This window comes from Dipodomys ordii, unplaced genomic scaffold (assembly GCF_000151885.1).
Source record: "Dipodomys ordii isolate 6190 unplaced genomic scaffold, Dord_2.0 Scaffold332, whole genome shotgun sequence".
NCBI lineage: Eukaryota > Metazoa > Chordata > Mammalia > Rodentia > Heteromyidae > Dipodomys > Dipodomys ordii.
Genome location: NW_012267548.1, coordinates 231,360 through 254,544, shown reverse-complemented (window position 1 = coordinate 254,544; position 23,185 = coordinate 231,360). Strand labels below are relative to the sequence as shown.

The 23,185-nt window shown below is 36.0% G+C and overlaps 1 protein-coding gene across 1 annotated transcript in view; it reads left to right on the top strand.

The window, feature by feature from the left end:
- Positions 1 to 291: 291 nt before the first annotated feature.
- The window catches only part of LOC106001609 (vomeronasal type-2 receptor 116-like), a 60,479-nt gene continuing 37,585 nt past the window's right edge, over positions 292 to 23,185 (top strand). Inside the window, exons 1-5 of the mRNA XM_013036656.1 lie at positions 292 to 491; positions 13,997 to 14,285; positions 15,407 to 16,213; positions 17,361 to 17,588; positions 19,460 to 19,707. Of these exons, the coding sequence (XP_012892110.1) occupies positions 292 to 491; positions 13,997 to 14,285; positions 15,407 to 16,213; positions 17,361 to 17,588; positions 19,460 to 19,707 (1,772 nt within the window). The remainder of the gene's footprint in view (positions 492 to 13,996; positions 14,286 to 15,406; positions 16,214 to 17,360; positions 17,589 to 19,459; positions 19,708 to 23,185) is intronic.

The following is a 23,185-nucleotide window of genomic DNA, read 5'->3' as shown; positions in this document are numbered from 1 at the left end:
CTGTGGTCTTGGATGAAATCACAGCACCTGGGGTGAAGAAAGCAAATCTGAAAATATGTTTTCTAACTCATGTTTTTCTTCCTGAGGCAAGGCTACAAATGCAAAGCCCCTGGGAATAGTCTTACACATTACTTCTGGGAACTCACAAGTGTCTTTGATTAGGGGTGAGCGATAATGTCGATCTCTGTCAATAAAAAGCACATATGCCCATATACAAAGATATACAAATATACATAGCTCAAATTGGGCCTCACTTCCTGCCAGGATTTCTGTTTGGCACATGCTTCAAGGATGTGCCCTTTCGCTTTCACACTCCTCCTTCTCCATCTTCCACTCACTGTCAGGTCCTTGGGTGGCACTAGCTGCTTTTCTACAATGAAGCACCGAGCACACATGGATGGAGATTTGATGATCACTGGGTTTTTCCCTCTCTACACTTTGGGAATAGATCACAGTAACAGCCATGCTTCCAAGCAAGAAGAGAACAAGATGTAAGTAATTCAATACTTAACTTCCATTACTGTTTATTCTGAGGACGTTCAATAGGTGGGGAAACTCTGTGTGCACGCATCACGATCTCTGTCTCATCTACACTGAACTCCATCCCTATTGATCCAGGAGCAGCTCAGTTTCATTATTTTGTCTTACATGTACTGTTGAGTGATTTTCTTCCAGCCAGCAGGAGAGGACACTATTTCCTTCCATGTAGTTTCACCTTTACAGGTCTTTAAGTTCTTTACTTTTCTGCAGCATGCCTGTATCTCCCCCATTTCAGCTGGTACTGTGGGAAATGAAGTGATGTTACTACAATTAACCCGAGTCACTGTCATGAGTTCTGTAGTAAAAGGCTGCCACTTCATTTCTTTATCCCCTATACCAGAAGTCTAACTTTTCTTTAGTCACACGAATATTTTCTGAATGTTTATAAAATTTCTTATGGGGGCTCATGCATGTAATCCTAACTAGTCATGGGGCTGATATTTGAGTATGGAGGTTTGGAGCCAACCCGGGCATGAAAATCTATGAAACCTTTTTCTTCAATTAACCAGCCAAATGCTGGAAATGATGATGTAGCTCAAGTGACAGTGTGTTAGCCTTAAGCCAATAAGCTAAAGAACAGTGCCTGGTGTGCACACGTGCACTTTGCACACACACACACACACACAAACATACACTTTCTGAGTGTACACCAGCAGTTACTGTTCCAAATTAAGTCTTGTGTCATTGTTTCATGTCAGATAGGCTCCACAACCCACGTGTTACCAGGAAACTCAGTGTTATGAAAGACTCCTTGGGGGCAATTTACCTGCACAAGATGAGTTCTTTATTTGTGCACATGCATATTCTTGAAGTATTGTCTATAACACTGTCTCTCACTAAAAGTGGCTATACTGAAAAAAAAAGAAAAGAAAGAAAAATGACTGCACAGAACTTCAAAGAAATTCTAGCAAACTATGTGATTCCTTTTGCAAAAAAAAAAGTAATTATCTCCCTCACTGGCACAGGTTTTTAAGTGCTAGTATGACAACTGTAGCTAGAGGCTGCTGCCCACTATTGAGAGCAAAGATCCCAGGTTAGGAATTACTCTCTTTTGTGCTATAGAAGATCCATGGCTTCATTTTATATGTCACTGATATATTTATCTTTCTTACTTTCATCCTGGTCCTGGAATATTAGGGCTTGTGAGCTGTTCCTGAACATTTTTGCTGAAGACTAATGCTCTAGCAGATGAGCCTCCTCTACTTCTGGCATTCTTTGTTTGTTACATGTTGATAAGAGACTCACAGCCATCCCTGCCCAGGCTGCCGTGAAAACAAGATCCTCAGGTCTCAGCCTTACGAGTAGTTAGAAATAAGGTGTGAGGCACTACTGTCGAACTTCATTTATTCTTTATATTCTACACTATATAATTATGTTTAGATGATTTTTATTATTTTAATTTCTCAATATATATTTGAATATTTTTGTGAAGCTGTTAATATAGACACATTGTATAGTATGTTTTCAGCAGGTGGATATTATTTTGCTACTCCAAATACAAAGTAAATTCTGATCTGGGTTAATAAAATTTCATGCATACTATTGACTACAGATAGAAATAGTTATTGACTAAGTTTTTCTTGTAGATAAATAGAGCATTGCAGTTAGACATCAATAGGTGACAGATTTGACTCTCGTCTATGCCTACTGATATTAGCTTATTTTTGCCAATTTTGATACAACATTGTCCTTATGCCAAGTGACTGGTTCATGTTTCAGTTCCACACTGCATGTCACATACTTTGAGTTTATTCACTCACTGTTTTATAACCATTTCTATATCCTGTCACAGATAATTTTTCTCTCCCATATCTGTTATTTATTCTACTGTTTTTCACTTTTCTAAGTTAGCTTGGATTAAGCCAATGGTAAATGGTTTTATTTGGGCTCTTACATGTATTTTTATCTCAAAGCTGATACTCTACCACTACCACTATACCTCTACTTTTAACTAACGTTGGTTGACTGGAGATAAAATGTGCCACGGACTTTTCTGTGACAGCTTGCTTTGACTCAGGATCCTTAGCTGTCGGCTTATTGTTTAGCATGGATTGCAGGTCTAAGCCACTCGTTGAGATAAATTGGATTTCTTGAATATTATCCAAACTTTAATTTTATATACCATTACCAAGACTGTAATTTTTCTCTGGGTTAATGAATAAATAATGGGTATCCTGAATACTCAAATGATTGAATATCATATTTTCTGTTGTGATTTTCTATTTCTAATTTTTTTTTGGGGGGGGTTTGGATCTGGTCATGGGGCCTGAACTCTGGGCCTGGGTGCTGACCCTCAGCTCTTCAGCTCAAGGTGAGTGCTCTACCTCTATTTCTAATTTTTAAGTGTCTGTTGCTTGATTGGATTTTTTCTATTCTAGTATTTAATTTTTAGAATTGTCTTCCAATACATTATTCATCCTCTGTGAGATGTATAGCTAGCAAGACCTGTCCCACCATTTCTTTCATTGTGCTGAAACTTTTCAATTGGATACAAGCACAATTACTTTATATTTCCAGTGCTTGGGTTGGAAGTTGTGACTTTTCCAGTAAGGAAAAGGATTCTACCATTTAATCACACCAGAGCATAATTATTCCTATAGCTTTATGAACTATTGACTTTTATGTTACCTGCATATTTATATTTCCTCTCATTTTCACGATTACTTGCAAAGTTCAAGTCTCTATTAAGAACTAATCAACGTTGAGATTAAAAAATATATTGTCTAGTTTGAGTGTTTCACACATGCATGCCCAACTTCACAATGCTAAGGGTGTCATGTTTGAGCCATATGTTATTTGACATCTTCTCCAAGAATCAGATATCTATTGTTTGCAATTACTTTGACCCATGTGTCTGTTTTTATCAGAATATTTTCTGCTATTATGGTTATGCAGTATAAGTAAAGAACAGATATATGGATGTTTTTGTGCTGTTCTTGTGTTAAAATAGCTCTGGCTAATGAAGGATTTCCTTTTTCATAAAATTCAGTTTTGCCTTTTCTATTTCTATGAAGGAAATAATAGGTATTTTTGTATACACTGGACTGAATCTTCTATAGATAGTTTTTCAGTAATACAGCTATTTTCACCATACTGTTTCTGGCATACAGAATAATGTGAGGTGTGGGTTCATATGGGAAATTTAATGTTTTAAACACTTTATATTTAATGATTTTCCTTCAGTTTTACCACCCTATTGTTTTTTAAGAACATCCTTTTTCTTTTATTGATTATTGCTATTGTGTTTTTAGTCTCTACTTCTTTTTTTCTACTTGATTATTTCATTCCTTCTACTAATTTTGTTTTTTTTTCTAATTCCTTGAGCAGCAGCATATGTTCTTTAATACAGCATCTCTATTCCTGATTTCAGAAAAGGTTGTCACAGTTTCATTTCATTGATCTTTTTCTATATGTATAGATTCTGATATTCTGTTTTCATTTATATTTGTTCCAAAAATCAGTAAACTTCTTGAAATTTTCCTTGAGAAATAAGTCATTTAATCATGCATTAATCATTTAATTATATTAAATAATTTGAATTAAGTGAAATTAAATATTAATTAAATTAAAGGCTTTATTTCTGATTGAAAAAGAATTCATTTCATTTCAATGTTATGGGAATATTTTTTATAATTTCCTTGTTAATTTCCAGCCTTACCACAGTTTGATTTGCAGGTGTTCCCAATGTACTTTCCATAATGTTAAAATCTGGTTGTTTTGTGTCCTATCTATCCCATAATCTCTCCTGGAAAATGGTCAATATGTTGATGATATATGGTTTATTCAGACATTGGGTGAAAAGTTCTGTAGGTGTATATGAGGTTCATCTAATTATGGGTGAAATTTAATTCTGATACCTCCATGTTGACTTGGTCAGGAGGGTCTCTCCAGAAAATCTGCGGCTTTTAGTGTGTTGGGAACTACATCAATGTCTGCTTACATAGGGTTAAGTGTTTTGATCATGTGTTAGTATACATTTACAATTGTTATGTCATTTTGTTGATCATTGCTTCATCATTGCATTACAAAGTTGGCACATGTAATTGCTTTAATTAAGATCTATTTGATATGATGTTATGGATATTTTTGCTTTCTTTTCTCTTTAATTTGCTTGGATTGCCCTATTTCATTCATTTTTCCCCCTGTTGATGTACATGTATTGCTATTATAGGGATGATGTACAGAAAGTAAGATGAAGAGAACATTTCTTTTCTAACAATGTCACCCCTTCCCTCACTATATTTCCCTCTCATCTGCACCCACTAGGTCTATAGTTTATTTTCAACATTGTGCCTAGTGAGTAGCACTGCTCCATTGTTCAACATCTGTTCGACCAATTCTGTGACTCTATGCTCACAAAACAGCAACAAAGAATATAACCCTCTTGTTCCATTTTCCATTAGTTCTTTTTACCAAATATTATTTTATATTATCAGATGCACACAGGTATTACACTTTTGTGTTCCTCTCTTGAGTATATTCTCCTTTGTTCTCACTGGGGGGAGATGCCTAGAGACCTGTATAATTTATCATGTACAAGTGTTGATTTTTGTTGTTTTGTTTTTACCATTTGGTTTGTTTACTTGTAGATTTATTGCTACATTCTAGCTACTATACTCAGAGAAAACATGCAACTTGTATTTCTCTGGGTCTGCTTACATTCCTTGCTTACGCTCATTGAAGATCACTGATAGTGAATTGGCTTTTTCTGGAATCAAATTATCCTTTGGCCTGAGGGTTTTAGTCATTCAGGCATTTAAACTCTTATTTGAAGAGTTTGCATTCCCAGTCAATATTTATAGATCACTTCTCAACATTGCCATTATGCACCTTATTCTCCTGGTTTATTGAAACTTCTTCTTTCCTTCATCTCCTTTAGAGACTTCGGTGTGAGTTCAATAGTAGTGAGTTTTGACATGTGGATTATGAGTTTTCATTTGTCTTCTACATATTTTGTGGTACTTATGGGGCTTAAAATAGATTACAAGAAGCTATTTTGGAATGATGACAAATATCTGTGATGATGAGGAGTAAAAAAAAAAAAAGAAAACCTATACACACATATAGTAGAGGGCTCTGATCAAATCCATAAGTGAATGTAAAGACATGTTATAATGAAATCTTTTCCTTTAACTTTTAATGAAACTTTTCTTTAATATTATACGGTCAGATAAGTTGATGTTAGGCAAAATGAACCCCAAGATAAGGACTCAAATGTTTTTTCTTTCTTGCTTTTGTTTCTAACATATTTATAAGATATTTCTTTGTTGCTTTGTATGCCCCTCCCCCATGGCATAACCCTTGTTTTCACTGTATTTGATGTCGGTATAATTTGTGGAGGGGAAGGTGGACCCATTGCAACAATGAGATATACAAGACGTTATGTCAAAAAATGTTTATAACTTTGGCGTGGAGTGGAGGGCTGGGGGGGAGCGGGGGAGAGAAATGGGAAGGGGAAACAAAGGAGGAGGCAGCAATGCTTGATAAGAAATGTACTCATTACCTTGCCCATGTAATTGTAACCCCTCTGTACGGTATTTTCACAATAAAAAATACAAAATAAAAAAAAGATAAGATGGGGTCACAATTTTTCCAAGAAATGTACTTACTTTCTTACTAATGTAACTGTACTCCCTCTGTACATCACCTTGGCAATAAAATGAATATAAAAATCATTTTCAGATAAAATATTAAAGCCATACAAATGAAAATGGCAACTACATTTTATTCCTCCCATCATTTGTAAATTAATGATTCAATTTTACATTGTTCTATGGCAATTTCTAGATATGTTAATAATTTTCCCTTGCAGAGCACCAGTGGCTCACTCCTGTAATCCTAGCTACTCAGGAGGCTGAGATCTGAAGATTGCAGTTCAAATCTAGCCCAGGCAGGAAATGTCTATAAGACTCTTATCTCCAATAAACCACTCATAAAATTGGAAGTGGCATATTTTGGGCTATAGTAAATAAAGCTGCAATAAACATGGCTGTGGTGGTAGATTTATTCTATCCTTGTTCATACACTATTGGATATATGTTCAGAAAGGAGTTGTTTTGTCATAAGTTAGTTCTATGTTTGGTGTTTTAAGGACTCTCTGCTTTCCAGACAGGGTGAACAAATTTTGAGTCCCACAACCAATATAATAGAGTTCCCTTTTGGACAGTTCCTTGCCAGCATTTCTTTTTGTTTCCTTGATAATGGCCATTCTAAATGGGTTGAGGCACACTCCCAATTTGGTTTTGATTTGTGTTTCTTTTATGACAAGATACATTGACTATTTTTTCATGTGCCTATTGGTCATTTTTATCTCTTGTTCTGAGATGTTTCTCTCGAGTCATTAGCTCACTTAGTAGTTGGGATGTTGAATTTTAGAAGAATCAGCATTTTGAGCCCTTCGTATATTTGGATATGGGGCCTTTCTCTGATTGATACTGGGTAAAAATCCCCTCTTCTGTGCTTTTTCTATTTAGCTTGTTACCTATGTGGTTTGCAGTGTGGAAAAAAAAATTAAGTTTGGAGTAGTCTCATTTATCATTTATTTTTTAGGATTCAGGAATTTTATTTAGAAAGTTTTTAATGTGTTCCAAGGAGCCCTCACCTTCCCTTACCCCTCCCTGTAAATGTTTCATGTTTTCTGGCTTTACATTGAGGTCTTGGATTCAGTTTAATTTGATGTTGGTGCAAGGTGACGTATAGATATCTAGTTTAAATTTTCTGCAAATGGATGTCCAGTTTTGCCAGCACCATTCTTTCTGCCTATATTTTTGAGCCCTTTAGCAAATAGTAGATGGATATTTGTTTATTTGTTTATTACATAGTCGTCTGTTACATTCATTTTCTGGCTTCACTTTCTGCTAATACCATGCTGATTTCATTACTATGCCTCTAAAAAAGAGCTTGAAGTTCAGTATTGCCATTCATCCAATATTGTTCTGACCACTGAGGATTACTTTGCTTTTCACCTTTTTTTCTAATTCTTTATGAGTTGGGATTTTTTGGATATTGTGTTGAATTTGTAAATTACTTTGGGCAGTTTTTCCATTTTCACAATACTATTACTTCCAGTCCAGGAGCACAGAATATTTTTTCTGTTTTTTTAAATCCTACTTGCTTTCATTTTTCAAATTGTTAAAGTTTTCAATCTAGTGGTTTTTCACCTATTGGTTCATTTCCAGGTATTTTATTATTTTTGAGGCAGTTGCTATTATAAGTTCAGCCTTGATCTTCTGGCAATGGCATAAGTAAAGGTAATTAATTTTTGTGAGTTGATTTCATACCTGGCTATTTTGTTAAAGTTCAGGTCAAGTTTAGTAGCTACAGAAGAGGAGATTTGCACTCCTTAAGTACAAGGTCATTTCATCTGTAAAAAGGTAAGTTTTTACTTTACCTTCCCTATTTGGTTCACCTAAATGCTTTTCCCCTGCATATTGCTCTAGCTAGGAATTCCAATTGTATGTTGAAGAAGAATGTAGAGAGTGGAAATTCTTGTTTTATTCCTGAATTTAGGGGAAATATCTTTAGTTGTTTACCATTAAGCATAAAACTGGCTGTATATTGTTCATATACAGTCTTTCTTACATTGAGGAATGTTCCAAAGATTCCTAGCTTAAGGTTATGGATATCTTCAAAGGTTTTTTTCTGCTTCAATTGAGTTATTCATGTGTATTTTGCCCTTGATTCTGCTGATGTACTATAATATGTTAATTGACTTAGATATGTTAAACTATATTTGCATCCCTGGTATGAATCCCTTTGATTATAATGTATGATTTTCTGGATCTGTTGTTGGTTTCTATTTGTCACTATCATGGAGAGTTATTGCATCAATGTTCATTGAGGAGAAAGGTATAGAATTGTCTTTTCTCAATGTGGCCATCTCTTGTTTGAGATGAGTGTAATTCTAGCTTCACAGAATTAGTAGTGTTCCATCCCTTTCTATTTATTTGAAGACTTTGAGTAGTACTGGTGAAAATTCTCCTTTAAAAGTATTTTAGAATTTGGTTGTAAACCTATCAAGTGCTGGGTAGTTCTGGAGAGTAAGATCTGTTATTTCCAATGTAATTCCATTGCTTGTGAAGGGTCTGTTTATTTTACTTATGGGTATTTGATTTATTTATCACAGATTATTATGGTAGAGTTGATATTCAGAGGGGTTACAGGTACATGAATAAGGAGTACAATTCTTTTTGAATCATGTCTGCTCTTTTATCACTCTCTCCCTGTCTTTCCTTACCATCCCCACCCACAAAATATCCTGTTCATTTTCTACATAGTGTCTAATGAATATCACTGTTTTAATGCTTCACTGTGTCCCTCTATTTCTCTCATTACCCTCCCCTTCTCAAATCAGATGAACTTATATAGAAAAAAATGAGTACCGAAGTCAGAAAGTTTGGCCACCTGGAATAAAGCAGAGCAGAAACAAACAAAAGACACATGTAATGTTTCCTGAGGTGCTGAACACACTTACTTCTTCATCTATCTATTGACCATTTTGTTTTCCTCTGAGAAGTCATTCTTAAGGTCTTTGGCTCTTTCTTTGATTGGGTTGTTGAGATAGGGAGTTTTGTTTTGTGGTGTAATTTTTTGAGCTCTAGGTATATGCTAGATAGAACCATTTTGTCTGATATATAGCTAGTCAAGATTTTTCTCCCATTCTGTGGACTATTCATTTATCTTCCTAGCTATGTCCCTTGCTACGCAGAAACTCTTGAGTTTAATATGGCCCCATTTATCCATTCTTTCTTTGAATTTTTGTGATTCTGGATCTTTGTTTAGAATGTTTAACCCTTGGCTGTTTCTCTAGGCCTTCTTGTGTCCTGCCTTACATTGAGGTCTTTGATCAATTTAGAGTTGATTTTGGTGCAATGAGATATATGGGCATATAGCTTCTGTTTTCTGCATGTAGATAGTCAATTTTGCTAGCACTCTTTGTGTAAGAGGCTATCTTTCTTGGAAGCTGTGCTTTGGTTCTATTATCAAATATTGGTGGGTATACGATTGTGTGATTGTTTCTATGTCTTCTGTTTGATTGGGCTTCAGGCCAGTACCAAGTTTTTTTTTATTACTATGTCTTTGTAATGAAGCTTCAACTTTGGAAGTGATCTTCCTCCTTCACTGTTCTTCCTGCTAAGGATATTATTTTTGTCACTTTAGATCTTTAATTATTCCATATGAATTTTTGATTGATTTGTCTATTTCTTTGAAGAAAGTTGCTGGAATTTTGATGGATATTTCATTTGTATATTGCTCTGGGTAGAATTGGTATTTTCATGATGTTAATTCTTCCAAACCAGGAACATGGTATGTTTTCCCGTTTCCTTGTCAGTTTCAATGTCTTTTTAAGAGCTTTCAAAGTTTTCACAATATAAATCCTTCCCATCTTTGGTTAAGTTAATTCATATGTATTTTTTTCTTTTTTAATTACAAAGATATTGTACAGAGGGGGAAACTAAACTTTTCTGAAATCTAGGGATAGTGAAGAGTTCTTTTTTTTTTTAATTGTGAAAATACCGTACAGAGGGGTTACAATTACATGAGCAAGGTAATGAATACATTTCTTATAAAGCATTGTTGCCTCCTCCTTTGTTTCCACTTACCATCCTTTCCCATTTCCCCTCCCTTCCTACTCCCTCCCCACGCCAAAGTTGTAAAGTTCATTTTTTCACATAAGGTCTTGTACATCTCATTGTTGCAATGGGCCCACCTGTATCCTTATTTAAACAATTTGTTTTTTCCCTTCCCCTCCACAAATTATACCAACATCAAATACAGTGAGAACAGGGATTGTACCATGGGGGAGGGACATACAAAGCAACAAAGGAATCATCTTATAAATATGTTAGAAACAATAGCAAGAAAGAAAAAAAACATTTGAGTCCTTATCTTGGGGTTCATTTTAACTAACATCAACCTATCTGATTGTTTCTGCTTGTCTCAGACATATACTACTTGAAATCAAGAAAGCAACTCCATTTGTCATAGTCTTACAAAAATACTTAAGAGATAGAAACGTAAGTCCCATGGTTTCCCTCTCTTAAGTATTTTTGTAAGATTATGACAAATGGCGTTGCTTTCTTGATTACAGTATCACTCTTCTCACTGTTGGCACACAGGAAGGCTACTGATTTTTGTGATTTGATTTCATACCTTGCTCCTTTGCCAAACTTTTTAATCAATTTAAGTAGCTTGGGGTGAAGAATCTATAGTATTCTTTCAATATAGGATCATATTGTCCACCAAGAGAAATACCTTTACTACTTCTTTCCCTATTTGGATCCTATTTATGTGTTTCTGTTGCCTTATTTCTCTTCCTAGGAATTCCAGCAGTGTGTTCAAGAGGAATAGAGAGTGTAGACATCCTTGTGTTGTTCTGAATTTAGAGGGAATGGTTTTAATTTTCTCCCTTAAGTATAACACCGTCTGTAGGTTTGTCATAGATATTTATTATATTGAGGAACCTTTCATGGATTCATAGCTTCTGTAGAGTTTTTATCATAAAAGTATTAAATATTCTCAAATGAGTTTACTTAGTATATTGAGATGATCATATGGTTCTTTACTTCTATGGATGTGTTGAATTACATTGATTGACTTGTGTATATTGAGCCAGGTTTGCAATCCTGGAACGAATCCCATTTGAACATAATGTATGAGGCTTTTTAAATTTTGGATTACTTGTTCAATTAGGTTGCTAGAATTTTGTAGAGAAGTTTTGCATCAATGTCCATCAAAGGAATAGTTCTCTTTGACGGATGGGTTTCTATGTGTTTGGGGATGAGTATTATGTTGTTTTCACAGAATGACTTTGGTAGCGATCTTTCCCTTTCTAATTCATTGAAGAGTTTAAGGAATATAGAGTGAGTTCATGTATGAAGAATTTATAGATTACTGCTGTGAATACATCTGGTCCTGAGCTTTTCGTGGTGGCCTTTATTGCCAATTCAATTGCCTTATTATTGGCTATTTATACCACTGCCTGGAACTGGTCCTCCAAGGAAGGAGTCCCCTATGAGGTACTCACAGATTCCAGAGCCTCTGTTTTGAGCTGGGCAGCAGGAGTCTTCTTGATGGGCCTCTGTGTCTGGATGTATCATTCTCAATCTCCTCTTTGTGTTGTGTGATAGCAGCATCAGCCTCTCCATGAGGTTCCCAAGCTGATTTAGATGTCTGCCCTGTTTTCCCTCTTTGTGTTTCTAGGTTTAGTGCTTTGTGGCATGATTTCTTCAGTATGACACCGTTCTCTGTTTAAAGTTTGGTTAGTGGAACTTTAGGTAGGTTTTTCTTGCTCTCCCTGAGCTGCCTGAGGAGACTAGGGGCAGAGGCTGCAGCCACTCAGCAGTGGTCTGCATGCTGCCTTACTGTCTTCTGCTCCTGTGTTTATGCTGAGAGATATCTTCTGTATTTGAATGAGTCTTTATCTGTTTAAAGTTTGATTGGTGTGGATGTCTTGAGGTTAAGTGGATGCAGGGAATCTAAATAGCTGTTTTGTCAGGGCTAGACACATCTAAAGAGTTTACATATGATTGTCTCACCATCTTCCTGGAAGTATGAGTTCTGTCTTTGAGGTGCATCATTATCGTATTGACTTGAGATTTTTTCTAATTGGTTGGTGCAAGCACTTACAGACATGGATTGTCCTCTGAGAACTGCCTTTGTTGTGGGTCAATGGAGTTGATATTTTATGTGTTTTTTTTCACATTGAATTCAAGAAATGATTAAGTATTATCTCTCTCTTTAAAGATTTCCTGAACAATCATCAATGAGTGGCTCAGTTTCCATGAGTTTGAATATTTTCTGTGATTCATTTGCTGTTGTACACAACTTTTATTGTGTTCATAGGAAACAGGGTATACATTCTTGTATATTTTTCTTGTTCATTAATGTATCTGTTTTGTGGTCTGAAAAACTTTAGTATTTCATGTAGGCAGTGTTTAGTGGAGACATATTCTCTTAACTGTGTTTCTCTGGGAACATCTGAATCCTTCCTTCATTTCTACAGTATAGTTTGTTAGGTGCAATACTCGCGGTGGATAATTTAGACTTTTTATCTTCAGTACTGTAAAGATCTCTTGCCATGTTCTGTTGACTTATATGGACTCTACTGAGGAGTCAGATGCTAAAGAAATGGGTGCACACCTATGCCACAGAGGTCCCATTTCTGTTCTACTTTAAAGAATCATCCCTGTATATGTGTTCTACTTGTTTGTGCTTCATGCTAAGACAGCTTGCTATAGATGTCATGGTTAAAAATTTGATTATCCTTTCATCTTTAGGACTGTTACTTTGTATGCAAGTCTATGTTTGCTTTTTAAAAATAATCTCATCAAGTTTCAACAAACCTTTTCACACATCTTCATTACTTCATTTTATTTTTCCATATGTGCATGTTCAAACTCACTATTTTCTTCTATTTAGAACAATTTATGATATGACAGGCTTTCATTGTGATCACTTCACATATACATACGGTATATATGAAACAAGATGATAGTTTCATTAGTATTTCCATTGCTCCTTCATTGTTTCCTTTTAAACAATACCAGTAGTTTCTTTAGAATATGCCCACTCATGAGCTTGCATGTAAACACACACAAACACACTAGATATTCACACATACCTTGGCACACACAGACAGGACACAGAGAAAGAAAGAAGGAAAAGTACTTTGATTTTCCTTTTTTCTTTTTTGCTCTAGTGATTACTTTTCAGTATCTCAATCTATTTTGGGAAGAGAGTAGTGATCAATACATTTTACAATGGAGGCTTTGAAACTGGGATTACTATGCAAAGCTTACCTTCAATTTTCTTCTCAACCATCATGTCATGATTTCCTGTCTCCAAAATGAGTTCCTTGAACTTGGATGCATCCCTTGAGTTCCTTGAAATTGGATGCATCCCTTTTGTTTTGTTAGATAAATAAAATTAAAATCCCTATCCACAATAGTTCAGCTCTTTTTTCTGGTTGTTATGAATAAGAGCTATTCAATATGTTGGTCTGTGAGCAGAGCTAGCTATAGAATCATTCATAAATAACACTCTGCTTCTGAATATTGAAGTTAAATTAAACATTCCTTAGTTAGCCTGACATGCCTATAAACACAGAATTATTTTCAACACAGGTATGGCTAGTTGCCTTAATGTAAAGGCAACACAACAAACATTTGCTGTCTCATAAAAACTGAATCCAAGACAACAGCCTTTTGTTGTGGTGCATGTGGTAAAGGGGGAAACAAGCTCTCCCTCACCTTAAATAAGTATCTGAATCTCATTCATGACCAATGCCCTTCATGTCCTTAAGTAGATCTTTATACAAGCATACTACACTACATTCATCTCCCATTCTTATTGAGGTAATATTTTAACATATTCTTTGAAAACGAAGCAAGCATTTAATGTGTCAAAGTCTTAAGTTTTGAAGTACTCCTACTCAATTTCTTTCCTCATTATGTAGGTTTATCTTCAAGAACTACCAGTGTGTTTTGGCCTTGGCTTTTGCTATTGAGGAGATCAACAAAAATCCTGATCTTTTACATAACTTGACTCTGGGATATGATATCTATGATGTTGAATTCAGAACTTGGACAATGTTTAAGAATCTCTTCATTTGTCTCTTTGGGAAGTATATGTTTCCGAACTACTCCTGTATGAGAGACAGCAGATCTATAGCAGTACTGACAGGACCATCAGGCATAACATCTGACCAGATTGGGACATTTCTAGGACTCTACAGATTTCCACAGGTGAGGGTACCATGTGTGGAAGGATACAATAATGTCTTATTTGGTGGCATTTCAGGTGATAGAAGAGAATGATAGGGAGATATTGTATTTTTGAACCCATCAAGTTTTGTGGTATCAAAGAGTATTTACTCAAAGAGAGTTGGAAATATATATTTTCACACTTTGGAAAAAGATAGATTTTAGCACACAAATGGATAATTTATTGTTTCAAGTCTTGACAATAATTTACTTTAATAAATCAGGAAATTTAAAATGACATACCAGTGTGAAGATATTGAGGATACTTATGGCTCACACATATTTTCCTAGCTAATCAGGAAACTCATATCTTCAAAGATACCCACAAAGGGAACAAGGTGAATGTGTCACTCCATTGGTACAACACAAGTCTTCAAGGAAATTGCCATGGAAGTTCAAGAGCCGATGTGTTTGTGCCCCTGTACTGGCATTCATGTATATATATATACACACACACACACACACACACACACACGAAAGGTATTATGTTGAATGAGGTAAATCAGGATCAGAACACAAAAGGGTAAATGTGTCCTCTCAAATGTGAAAGTTAAATCTAAAATATGAACATGTAACATGAAATAACTATGGAACACCATATAGACACATATATAGATAAATAGATCGATAGATTGATAGATACATCAATAGATATATGATTAATCTGACTAAAGTATGGTATAAAGATTGGTAGAACTCTATGATGTAACTTTTATGATCTACTGACAGTATAAAAATGAATACCAGAAAAGTGAAACATGTCTTATCTGAGTGGAGTAGGCACTAAAGGAAAAATGCAAAGGAATATGGAGTAAATGGGTGATAAAAAGCAACATGATATACAATGGGCATATATGAAAATGGAATTAGGAGTGGGTTAGGTTGGGATGAGTTGATGGAAATAGTGACAAGTATCAAGAGACAATTACAAGTCAATTGATATGTTGTGCAACATTTCAAAAACAATTAAATTATTTTTTCAAAAAATAAAACAAAACCTTCCTTCTATCTAATTCAACTGGTTCTTAACAGAATTCAAGACTGAGATTGTGATGCATGACAATCTTCTCATTCATGGAGTGTCCAATTTTCTTTCTCTGTAGTTTACCTTTGGGCCTTTTGATCATGCCCTGAGTGACCATAACAAGTTTCCTGCTCTCTATCAGATGGCCCCAAAGGATACGTCAATAGCAACTGCCATGGTCTCTTTACTGCTTCACTTCAGCTGGAGCTGGGTGGGACTGTTGACCTCACAAGTTGAGAATGGTGCATGGGTTCTTGCTGAATTGAAAGATGAGATGGCCAGAAACAGAGTTTGTGTAGCCTATGAGCTAGTGATCTTAAGCCAAGACGTGTCATATATATTCAAACTCATGGCAGTTCATAGCGAGGTAAATCTATCTTCAGCAAGTGTCCTCATCATATATGGTGATAATGATTCACTGATACTTTTAATGGTATTTATTGAGCAAATTTTTATGCATGGCAAAGTTTGTATCATGAACTCTCAATGGGATTTCACCATGAAGAGGAAATATTTCATGATAGGGTCATTGCATGTACCTCTGATTTTTGTACATCATCATGTAGAAGTTTCTGGATTCATAGATTTTGTCAAGGCAGTTAAGCCTTCCAAATACCCAGAAGACATTTTTCTTGCCAGGCTGTGGTTTCTGTCATTTAATTGCTCATATTCTGAGTGTGACTGTGTGGCATGGGACAACTGTGCTCAGGATGCCTCTTTAGATTTGTTGCCTGGGCATATTTTTGACACGAAAATGTCTGGAGACAGTTACAATGTATACAACACAGTGTATGCTGTAGCCCAGGCTCTCCATGAGATGCTTCTTCATCAAACAGAAGTTCAAACAATGGGAAATAGAAAGGAAACAGTGACTTCACCTGCAAAGGTAATTTCTTCTTGGTTGGAGCACACACACTATGAGCAAAGGCATTTTCAAGAGGGGTTGCTTATAGTATGAAATTAAATATTTTCTGTAAACATGCATGTTTGTTTCTGTATATGTATATATATGTTGTGTGTTTATATATACAAATATATATGTTTGTATTTATATGTCATACATAAATTGATTGCTGGAATTAATGAATATTTCAGTATTTGAAGCAATTTTCTCAACTCTTAAGTTTTTCCTTTCTATTTTCAGAAACTATAAGCACAATATTGAACAAATTTAAATTCAGATTTAAAATATTAAATATTTCAGGTGCTTTAAAAATCCTATATGATTTTTTTATGTTTCAATGTCTTTGAGGTACTCTAGACATGTGGCAATATGCTGTTAAGAAAATAACAGGCCATTTACAAGGACAAAATATATTCCATATTGGTATAAAATAATTTTGGCCAGAACAGGGACTTGAACACACTGCGTGGGCTATATCCCCTGGGCTCTTTGTGCTCAAGGCTAGTTCTCAATGACGTGAGCACAGCATTTCTTCTGGATTTTTCTAAATTGTTATTGGGTCTCACTAACTTTTCTGCCCAGGCTGGCTACTGAGCATGAATCTCTCATCTGAGCTGCCTGAGTAGCTAGGATTACATCTGTAAGCCGCCAGCAACTGGCTCATGAGTTGCTTTACTAACAACTTCAACATGTTCATAGCTAGTGTTTTGAAAACTGCACACTGAGCTGTTCCCTACGAGTTTCTGCAGTCATAGCAAAGGATGACCTACTGAACAAAATTATCAATATTTTCCTAAGTGACAAAGTTTCATTCAACTTTTGGAATTAAACATTTAGGAACCTCAAGCTAGAGACATTCACAAAATAATGATGCTGCAAGATGGAGTAAAATTATTTCTCTGGAAAAAAAAGTTCTTCTACTCTTTTTCTGAGTGATCAGGAAAGATTATTTTTCAGGGTAATTATTTTATTCCTCCATACATTTTCTCCTGAGATACTTGATTATGTGTCTCTACATTTTTTTGTATTCAGAATCAAAGATTAAAGGCAATAAGGAGTGTTTCTTACTTCAGGTTTTCTGTGCTATCTCTGGGATTCACTTCACCATAAGATGATGTCTCTCTTTTAGCTGCATAATTTTCTGAAGAACATCCCGTTTTTCAATCCTACTAGAGATCAAATAATTTGGGAGATGAAAAGGAATTTGGAGCCAGAGTATGACATTCTGAACATTTGGAATTTTCCAGAAGGTCTGGAACTTGCAGTGAGAATAGGGAAGTTTTCTCCATATGCTCCACATGCCAATCAACTGTCTTTATATGAAGATATGGTAGAATGGGCCATTGGAACTACAGAGGTGGGTTGGATCTAATCCTAATAATTTTAACCACACAAAATCAGCAAGAGTCACCCTTTACATTTATACCTGGCTGAGTGCCAGCAAACTTCTCCTACAATCCTAGCAACTAATAGAACTGAAATGGGAAATATCATAGTTTTGCATCCGCTCACACAGGAAAGACTATGTTATTCTTATCTCCAATTAACCACCCAAATTCTTGAAGTAGACCTGTGACTCAAGTAGTGGAATACTATCCTTGAGCAAAAATAGCTCAAGTCCAGTGCCCAGGACTTGTGTTCAACCCCAGGAACAGAAACAAAAGAGTTAAGTGGGTTTCTACATGTTGATTTTGAATATTGTCATAAGATGTAAATTACATTTATATCAGTAGGTATCTACACTGTGATCAAGTACCTGAAGAATTAATTTATGTGGTTGAAAGGTTTCTTTTGCTCCCTTCTGTGGAGGTTTATTTAATGGTTAATTGAGCTGCTATTTAACTATCTTTGGTTAGAGGAATCATTGAAGGCATCTGTGACAAGAGGGTTATGTCATGGTCACTAGAAAACAAAAAGAAAGATAAGATGACCCTGGGGTTCATATAACCCTATAAAGTAGAGGTTTCCTCTTTGTTCTTCCACATGTCACAGTTGAGTAGGAAACAGCATATAGTGACATGAATTCACGGACATCCCATAGGGCTGTACAGTAGAAATTACTTTCTCACCACTACTTTCAGGCTTTGAAAGATCCCATACCTTTCAGTAATTCAACAAGATAGAAATCAAGGCACATAGGCTTTGAGAGTCATGGAATATGCAACCAATAACAGATTTCAATAAATTGACTGCACTTACCTGCATTCTTTAAAACAATGGATTTTTGCAGTGTTTGATATGTGTCTGAACAGTCACTGGCACAACCCTGTCTTTCCTCAGACTCCTCACTCTGTCTGCAGTGAGAGCTGTGGTCCTGGATTCAGGAAATCCCCTCAGGAGGGAAAGGCTGCCTGTTGCTTTGATTGTACATCTTGCCCAGAAAATGAGATTGCTAATGGGACAGGTGAGTCGATGACTTATGAAGAAATCCTTTACTTCTCCCTAGTTTTCCTCAATCCAAACAAGTTAAAGCAAAAATTATGCATTAAATTCTTGCAAGAGTTGGTTTTGCTAATTGTAATATGATAGATCATGACTTTGAATTATATTTTTAGTAATATTTCAGGCACAGTTATCTCCAGGGATCCTTCTTATCACTAATCATTATGACAAGTCTAAACTCTAATAGGAAACTCTAATAGGGGAAACATGAGGGAAGGGGTAACAAGTTTGAAAAAATGTACTTATTATCTTACTTATGTAATTGTAAACCCTCTGTACATTACCTTGACAATAAAAAGTCTAAATAAAGAAGATTAAAATGGGACAAGATTATGGCTTGGGAAAAATACAACAAAAAACTTTTAAGATTGTAAATGCTGACATTTGAGGATTTCACCTAAGTGAAAAATTCCTAAATTCAGTGATGAAAACCAGTTCATAAAACGATGTAATGGTAGTGTTCATGTCTCAACAGATATGGAGCAATGTGTGAAGTGTCAAGTTCATCAGTATGCCAACATACAGAGAACTCAGTGCCACATGAGAACAGCAAGTTTCCTGGGCTTTGAAGATCCCTTGGGTATGGTTCTGGCCTGTACGGCTCTTTGCTTCTCCTTGCTAACTGTTGCTGTTCTTGGGATATTTTTGAAACACCAAGACACTGCCATTGTCAAGGCTAATAACCGTGCTCTCAGCTACATCTTGCTCATCTCCCTCATCTTCTGTTTCCTCTGTTCCTTGCTCTTTCTTGGCCATCCAAACACATTTACCTGTATTTTACAACAGATCACATTTGGGGTTGTGTTCACTGTGGCAATTTCCACAGTGTTGGTCAAAACGGTGATTGTGGTCCTGGCCTTCAAGGCCACTTCTCCAGGGAGAAAGATGAGGTGGCTACTGGTATCAGGGGCTCCTAACTTCATCATCCCCATCTGCACCCTTATCCAGGTGACCTTCTGTGGCTTCTGGCTGGGAACCTCTCCTCCCTTTGTGGACACAGATACATACTCTGAGCATGGCCACATTATCATCCTGTGCAACAAAGGCTCCCTCACTGCTTTCTATTGTGTCCTGGGATACCTTTGCTCCCTGGCCCTGGCCAGCTTCACTGTGGCTTTTCTGGCCAGGAACCTGCCTGACACCTTCAATGAGGCCAAGTTCCTGACCTTCAGCATGCTGGTGTTCTGCAGTGTGTGGCTCACCTTCCTGCCTGTCTACCACAGTGCCAAAGGGAAGGTCATGGTGGCTGTGGAGGTCTTCTCCATCTTGGCCTCCAGTGCGGGTCTTCTGGGATGCATTTTTGTCCCAAAGTGTTACAACATCTTATTAATACCAAATAGAAATTCTCTGCATGTCTTCAGAGATAAAAAGCAGTAGGATAAATAAGCATTCTTAAGTTTAAGCACATAGGTTTGATTAGTATACAGAAGATCTGATCTAAATATACAGTAATTATCTCTTCCTGTCATAGTTTATATTATGGAATTTATATGTCAAAGAATAAGGATCTAGTGTACATTTTTGTAGTAGTGGTATTAACAAGTTATTGTGACCACAATTTGAATTGGAGTTTTGATTCTATATTTTTTGTTCCTACTTTTAAATATGCACTTAATTCTATTATCCCCTCTTCTTCACGTCTTTTCACTCTTATGCTTCTCAATAACTCTTCTAAATGTTTCATTATATTGACTTCCTGTCCACACACCACTATGTTGCAAAGTCCTCAAATCCATTTCATTAATGTTTTCCTCTTCACAAATTTACATCTTTTAATGTTGTCCTTAGAGAGTATTTTGTTCAATACTTGCATATTTCTACTCACACATTTACACCTTCAAATTATCCTCTCTTTTGTGGGACCTTTCTCAAAGTCCCAGTCTCTCCTTTTCTTTGTGTCTCTCCATCTCCTCCTTTTCTTCCTCTTCCCACTCATATGACTTGTCTATGCTACAAAAATACACTTTGATTTAAGGTTACAATGTATGAGATATTTTAAATTTTCTCTTTATTTGTACAAAAAACAGTACAGAGGGGTTATGGTTACATGAGCAAGGTAATGAGTGCATTACCTTGTTGCCTCCTCCTTTGTTTTTCCCCTACCATCCCTTCCCTCCCCACCTCCACAATTTCCTCTGAAGATTAAAGTCTGTTGCACATAATAATAAGCCCCTTTTTGCCTACTTTTTTATTTTATGGTTGATTAATCACTGCATTAATTTGACACCAAGTATTTTGAATATTTAAAATATATGATTATTTCTTGTAATATCACTACATACCATCTTTTCAAATAGGAAAATTTTTATTTGCCACCTTTCAAAACCTTGACAAGACAATCTTTACTTATTGTTTCATATAGGTTGATTTAGTTGGCTCTATATTATGTTTACAGAATTATATATTTAAGAGATCCAGACACAATTGCACTCATTTCTTGCCTGTTCAAGAGTTCTTTACATGTTTCTTCTGATAATAATTTGATTCATTATGCATACTTGTTCTCAGGGCCTATACTGTCCTTTACGTTTTTCACTCAAAGATTGTTTACCAGTTGAATGACAGCTGCATTGCTAGCTGTTTGGTCTTTTACTGGAAATAAGAGTCTCGGACACTTACCTCCCCAGGCTGATTTCAAACCTCTTCTCACTTTAAATCTTTAAAAGATACATGGCTGAATACCTTACCATAGCTACCTATAAATACATAGTTAAGTAACATCATAGCTTTCTATGAACTGAATTTTTGGTTGACAATAAAACAATGTTTGGCAAAATACATTGTGTGCTTATTCGTTTTTTGAAGGCATGTTGGTTAACAAATGCAAATGTAATTGATTTTCAACTTCCTCATTTTGTTAATCAATATATAATCAAAATACTCATCAGTTTCTATTGCATTTTTGGCTATCTTCCTTGTTTATTGAAGGAATTTCATTAATAGATTTTGTATCATTGAGTAAAATGCAGAATCTTCATTGTGTGATGGGAAATTGATGGGAGAATATGTGGTTTTATTGACTTTTGTATATTATTTTGCAGTCCTTGCTAATTTTTTCTGAGTTCAGATTTCAGTAATTTTACACAACACTTTTAAATAAAATGAAGAAATAAAAAGAATGTACACATGAATGGATTGATATGTTGAAGTAAGAATTGATGGATGGGAGCCAAGGAGAAAGTAAACACATGGAAAAGTTCACAAATAAATCTGTAGAAAAACAGACTTAAAAAGAAGGAAAATGTAGCCATATGAAAGATTTTTATTTGGTTATAATGAAACTTTATTCATCAGCAGTAGAATGGATTTGGCCTTTGAGTAATGTTTTACCTATCTTCTAAATGCATGTGTGTGTGTGTGTGTGTGTGTGTGTGTGATATTGAGAATCAAATTCCATATGTTTTTATCTGATTTTTGTTGCTTTAAAATAGTTCACATATATTCTATCAAATATTGGAAATTTCATATGAATGAAGGAGAATATAGTAATGGAGGCTATTAGGATGATTTAAATTTTTAGAGGAAATAAAATGGAATGGATACAAGGGAATTTAGACAAAAGACTTTATATGGCCACATAAAACTAACTGACTGAAACCCATTTTAACTACACATACTAGTAAAACCTTAAAGTAATACAAAAAAATAAAACATAGGTTCCGGGAAGATGGTGGAGGAGAAGCTAGAGGCTAAACAAGCTTTCACATAGAAAGCAGTTTTAGTGTTCCAGTGAACAGTCCTAAGCCAGAGAATCATACCAAGTGTGCCATCACAATACAGAGAGTTAGGCCAGAGAAAAATCCAGGCAAGGAGACAGATCTGAGCACTTGTCAGCAGCCGCAGCTGTGGCAGCAGCATCAACAGCGGCCAATGCCGCCATACTTGCAACACAGAGAGTCCAGGACAAAGGCTCCAGATGCGGTGGACGAGCAGATTCTACTCAACACCAGCAAGAACTGACAAGGAGCCAACATCTTCATCCTGCAGTTCACAGACCAGAGATGACCCAGGATCCAAGATTCCTGCGTGAATAGAAGGCTGACATCCTCACTCCTTCTCAGGGAGTAGAGGAGGGAATACCACCTCTCCCCCACCACTACTGGAGATCTCCATTTTTGATACTGACAAAGGCCTGGCTGAACAGCTAGCTCCAGCTCAAGCCTTGGAAGAAAACAAGAGTCATTTAGCAGGTCCCAGGAAACTAACGACCTGCCAGGCTCAAATCTGCCAGGGAAAACTCAACGTACCCCAGCCTCCAACCCCAGGAGGGGCTTTCTTTACAATGTAAACTGAGCCAGATGCTGCCCCTCCCTACAGCAGCCTTGACAATCACTTGAAATTCAGTAAACATAAACACTGAGAATGGCTCCAGGCTGGGCTCTGTGAGTTTCTCACAAGCTAGAGCCTTGGGGAAAAGCTACTGTTTGCTGAAAAGCCTCAACTCTATCCAGAACCTAGCCTCATCACAGCATCTCCAAACTAGAGGAAACTGTCACCTTACTCTTTTTTTTT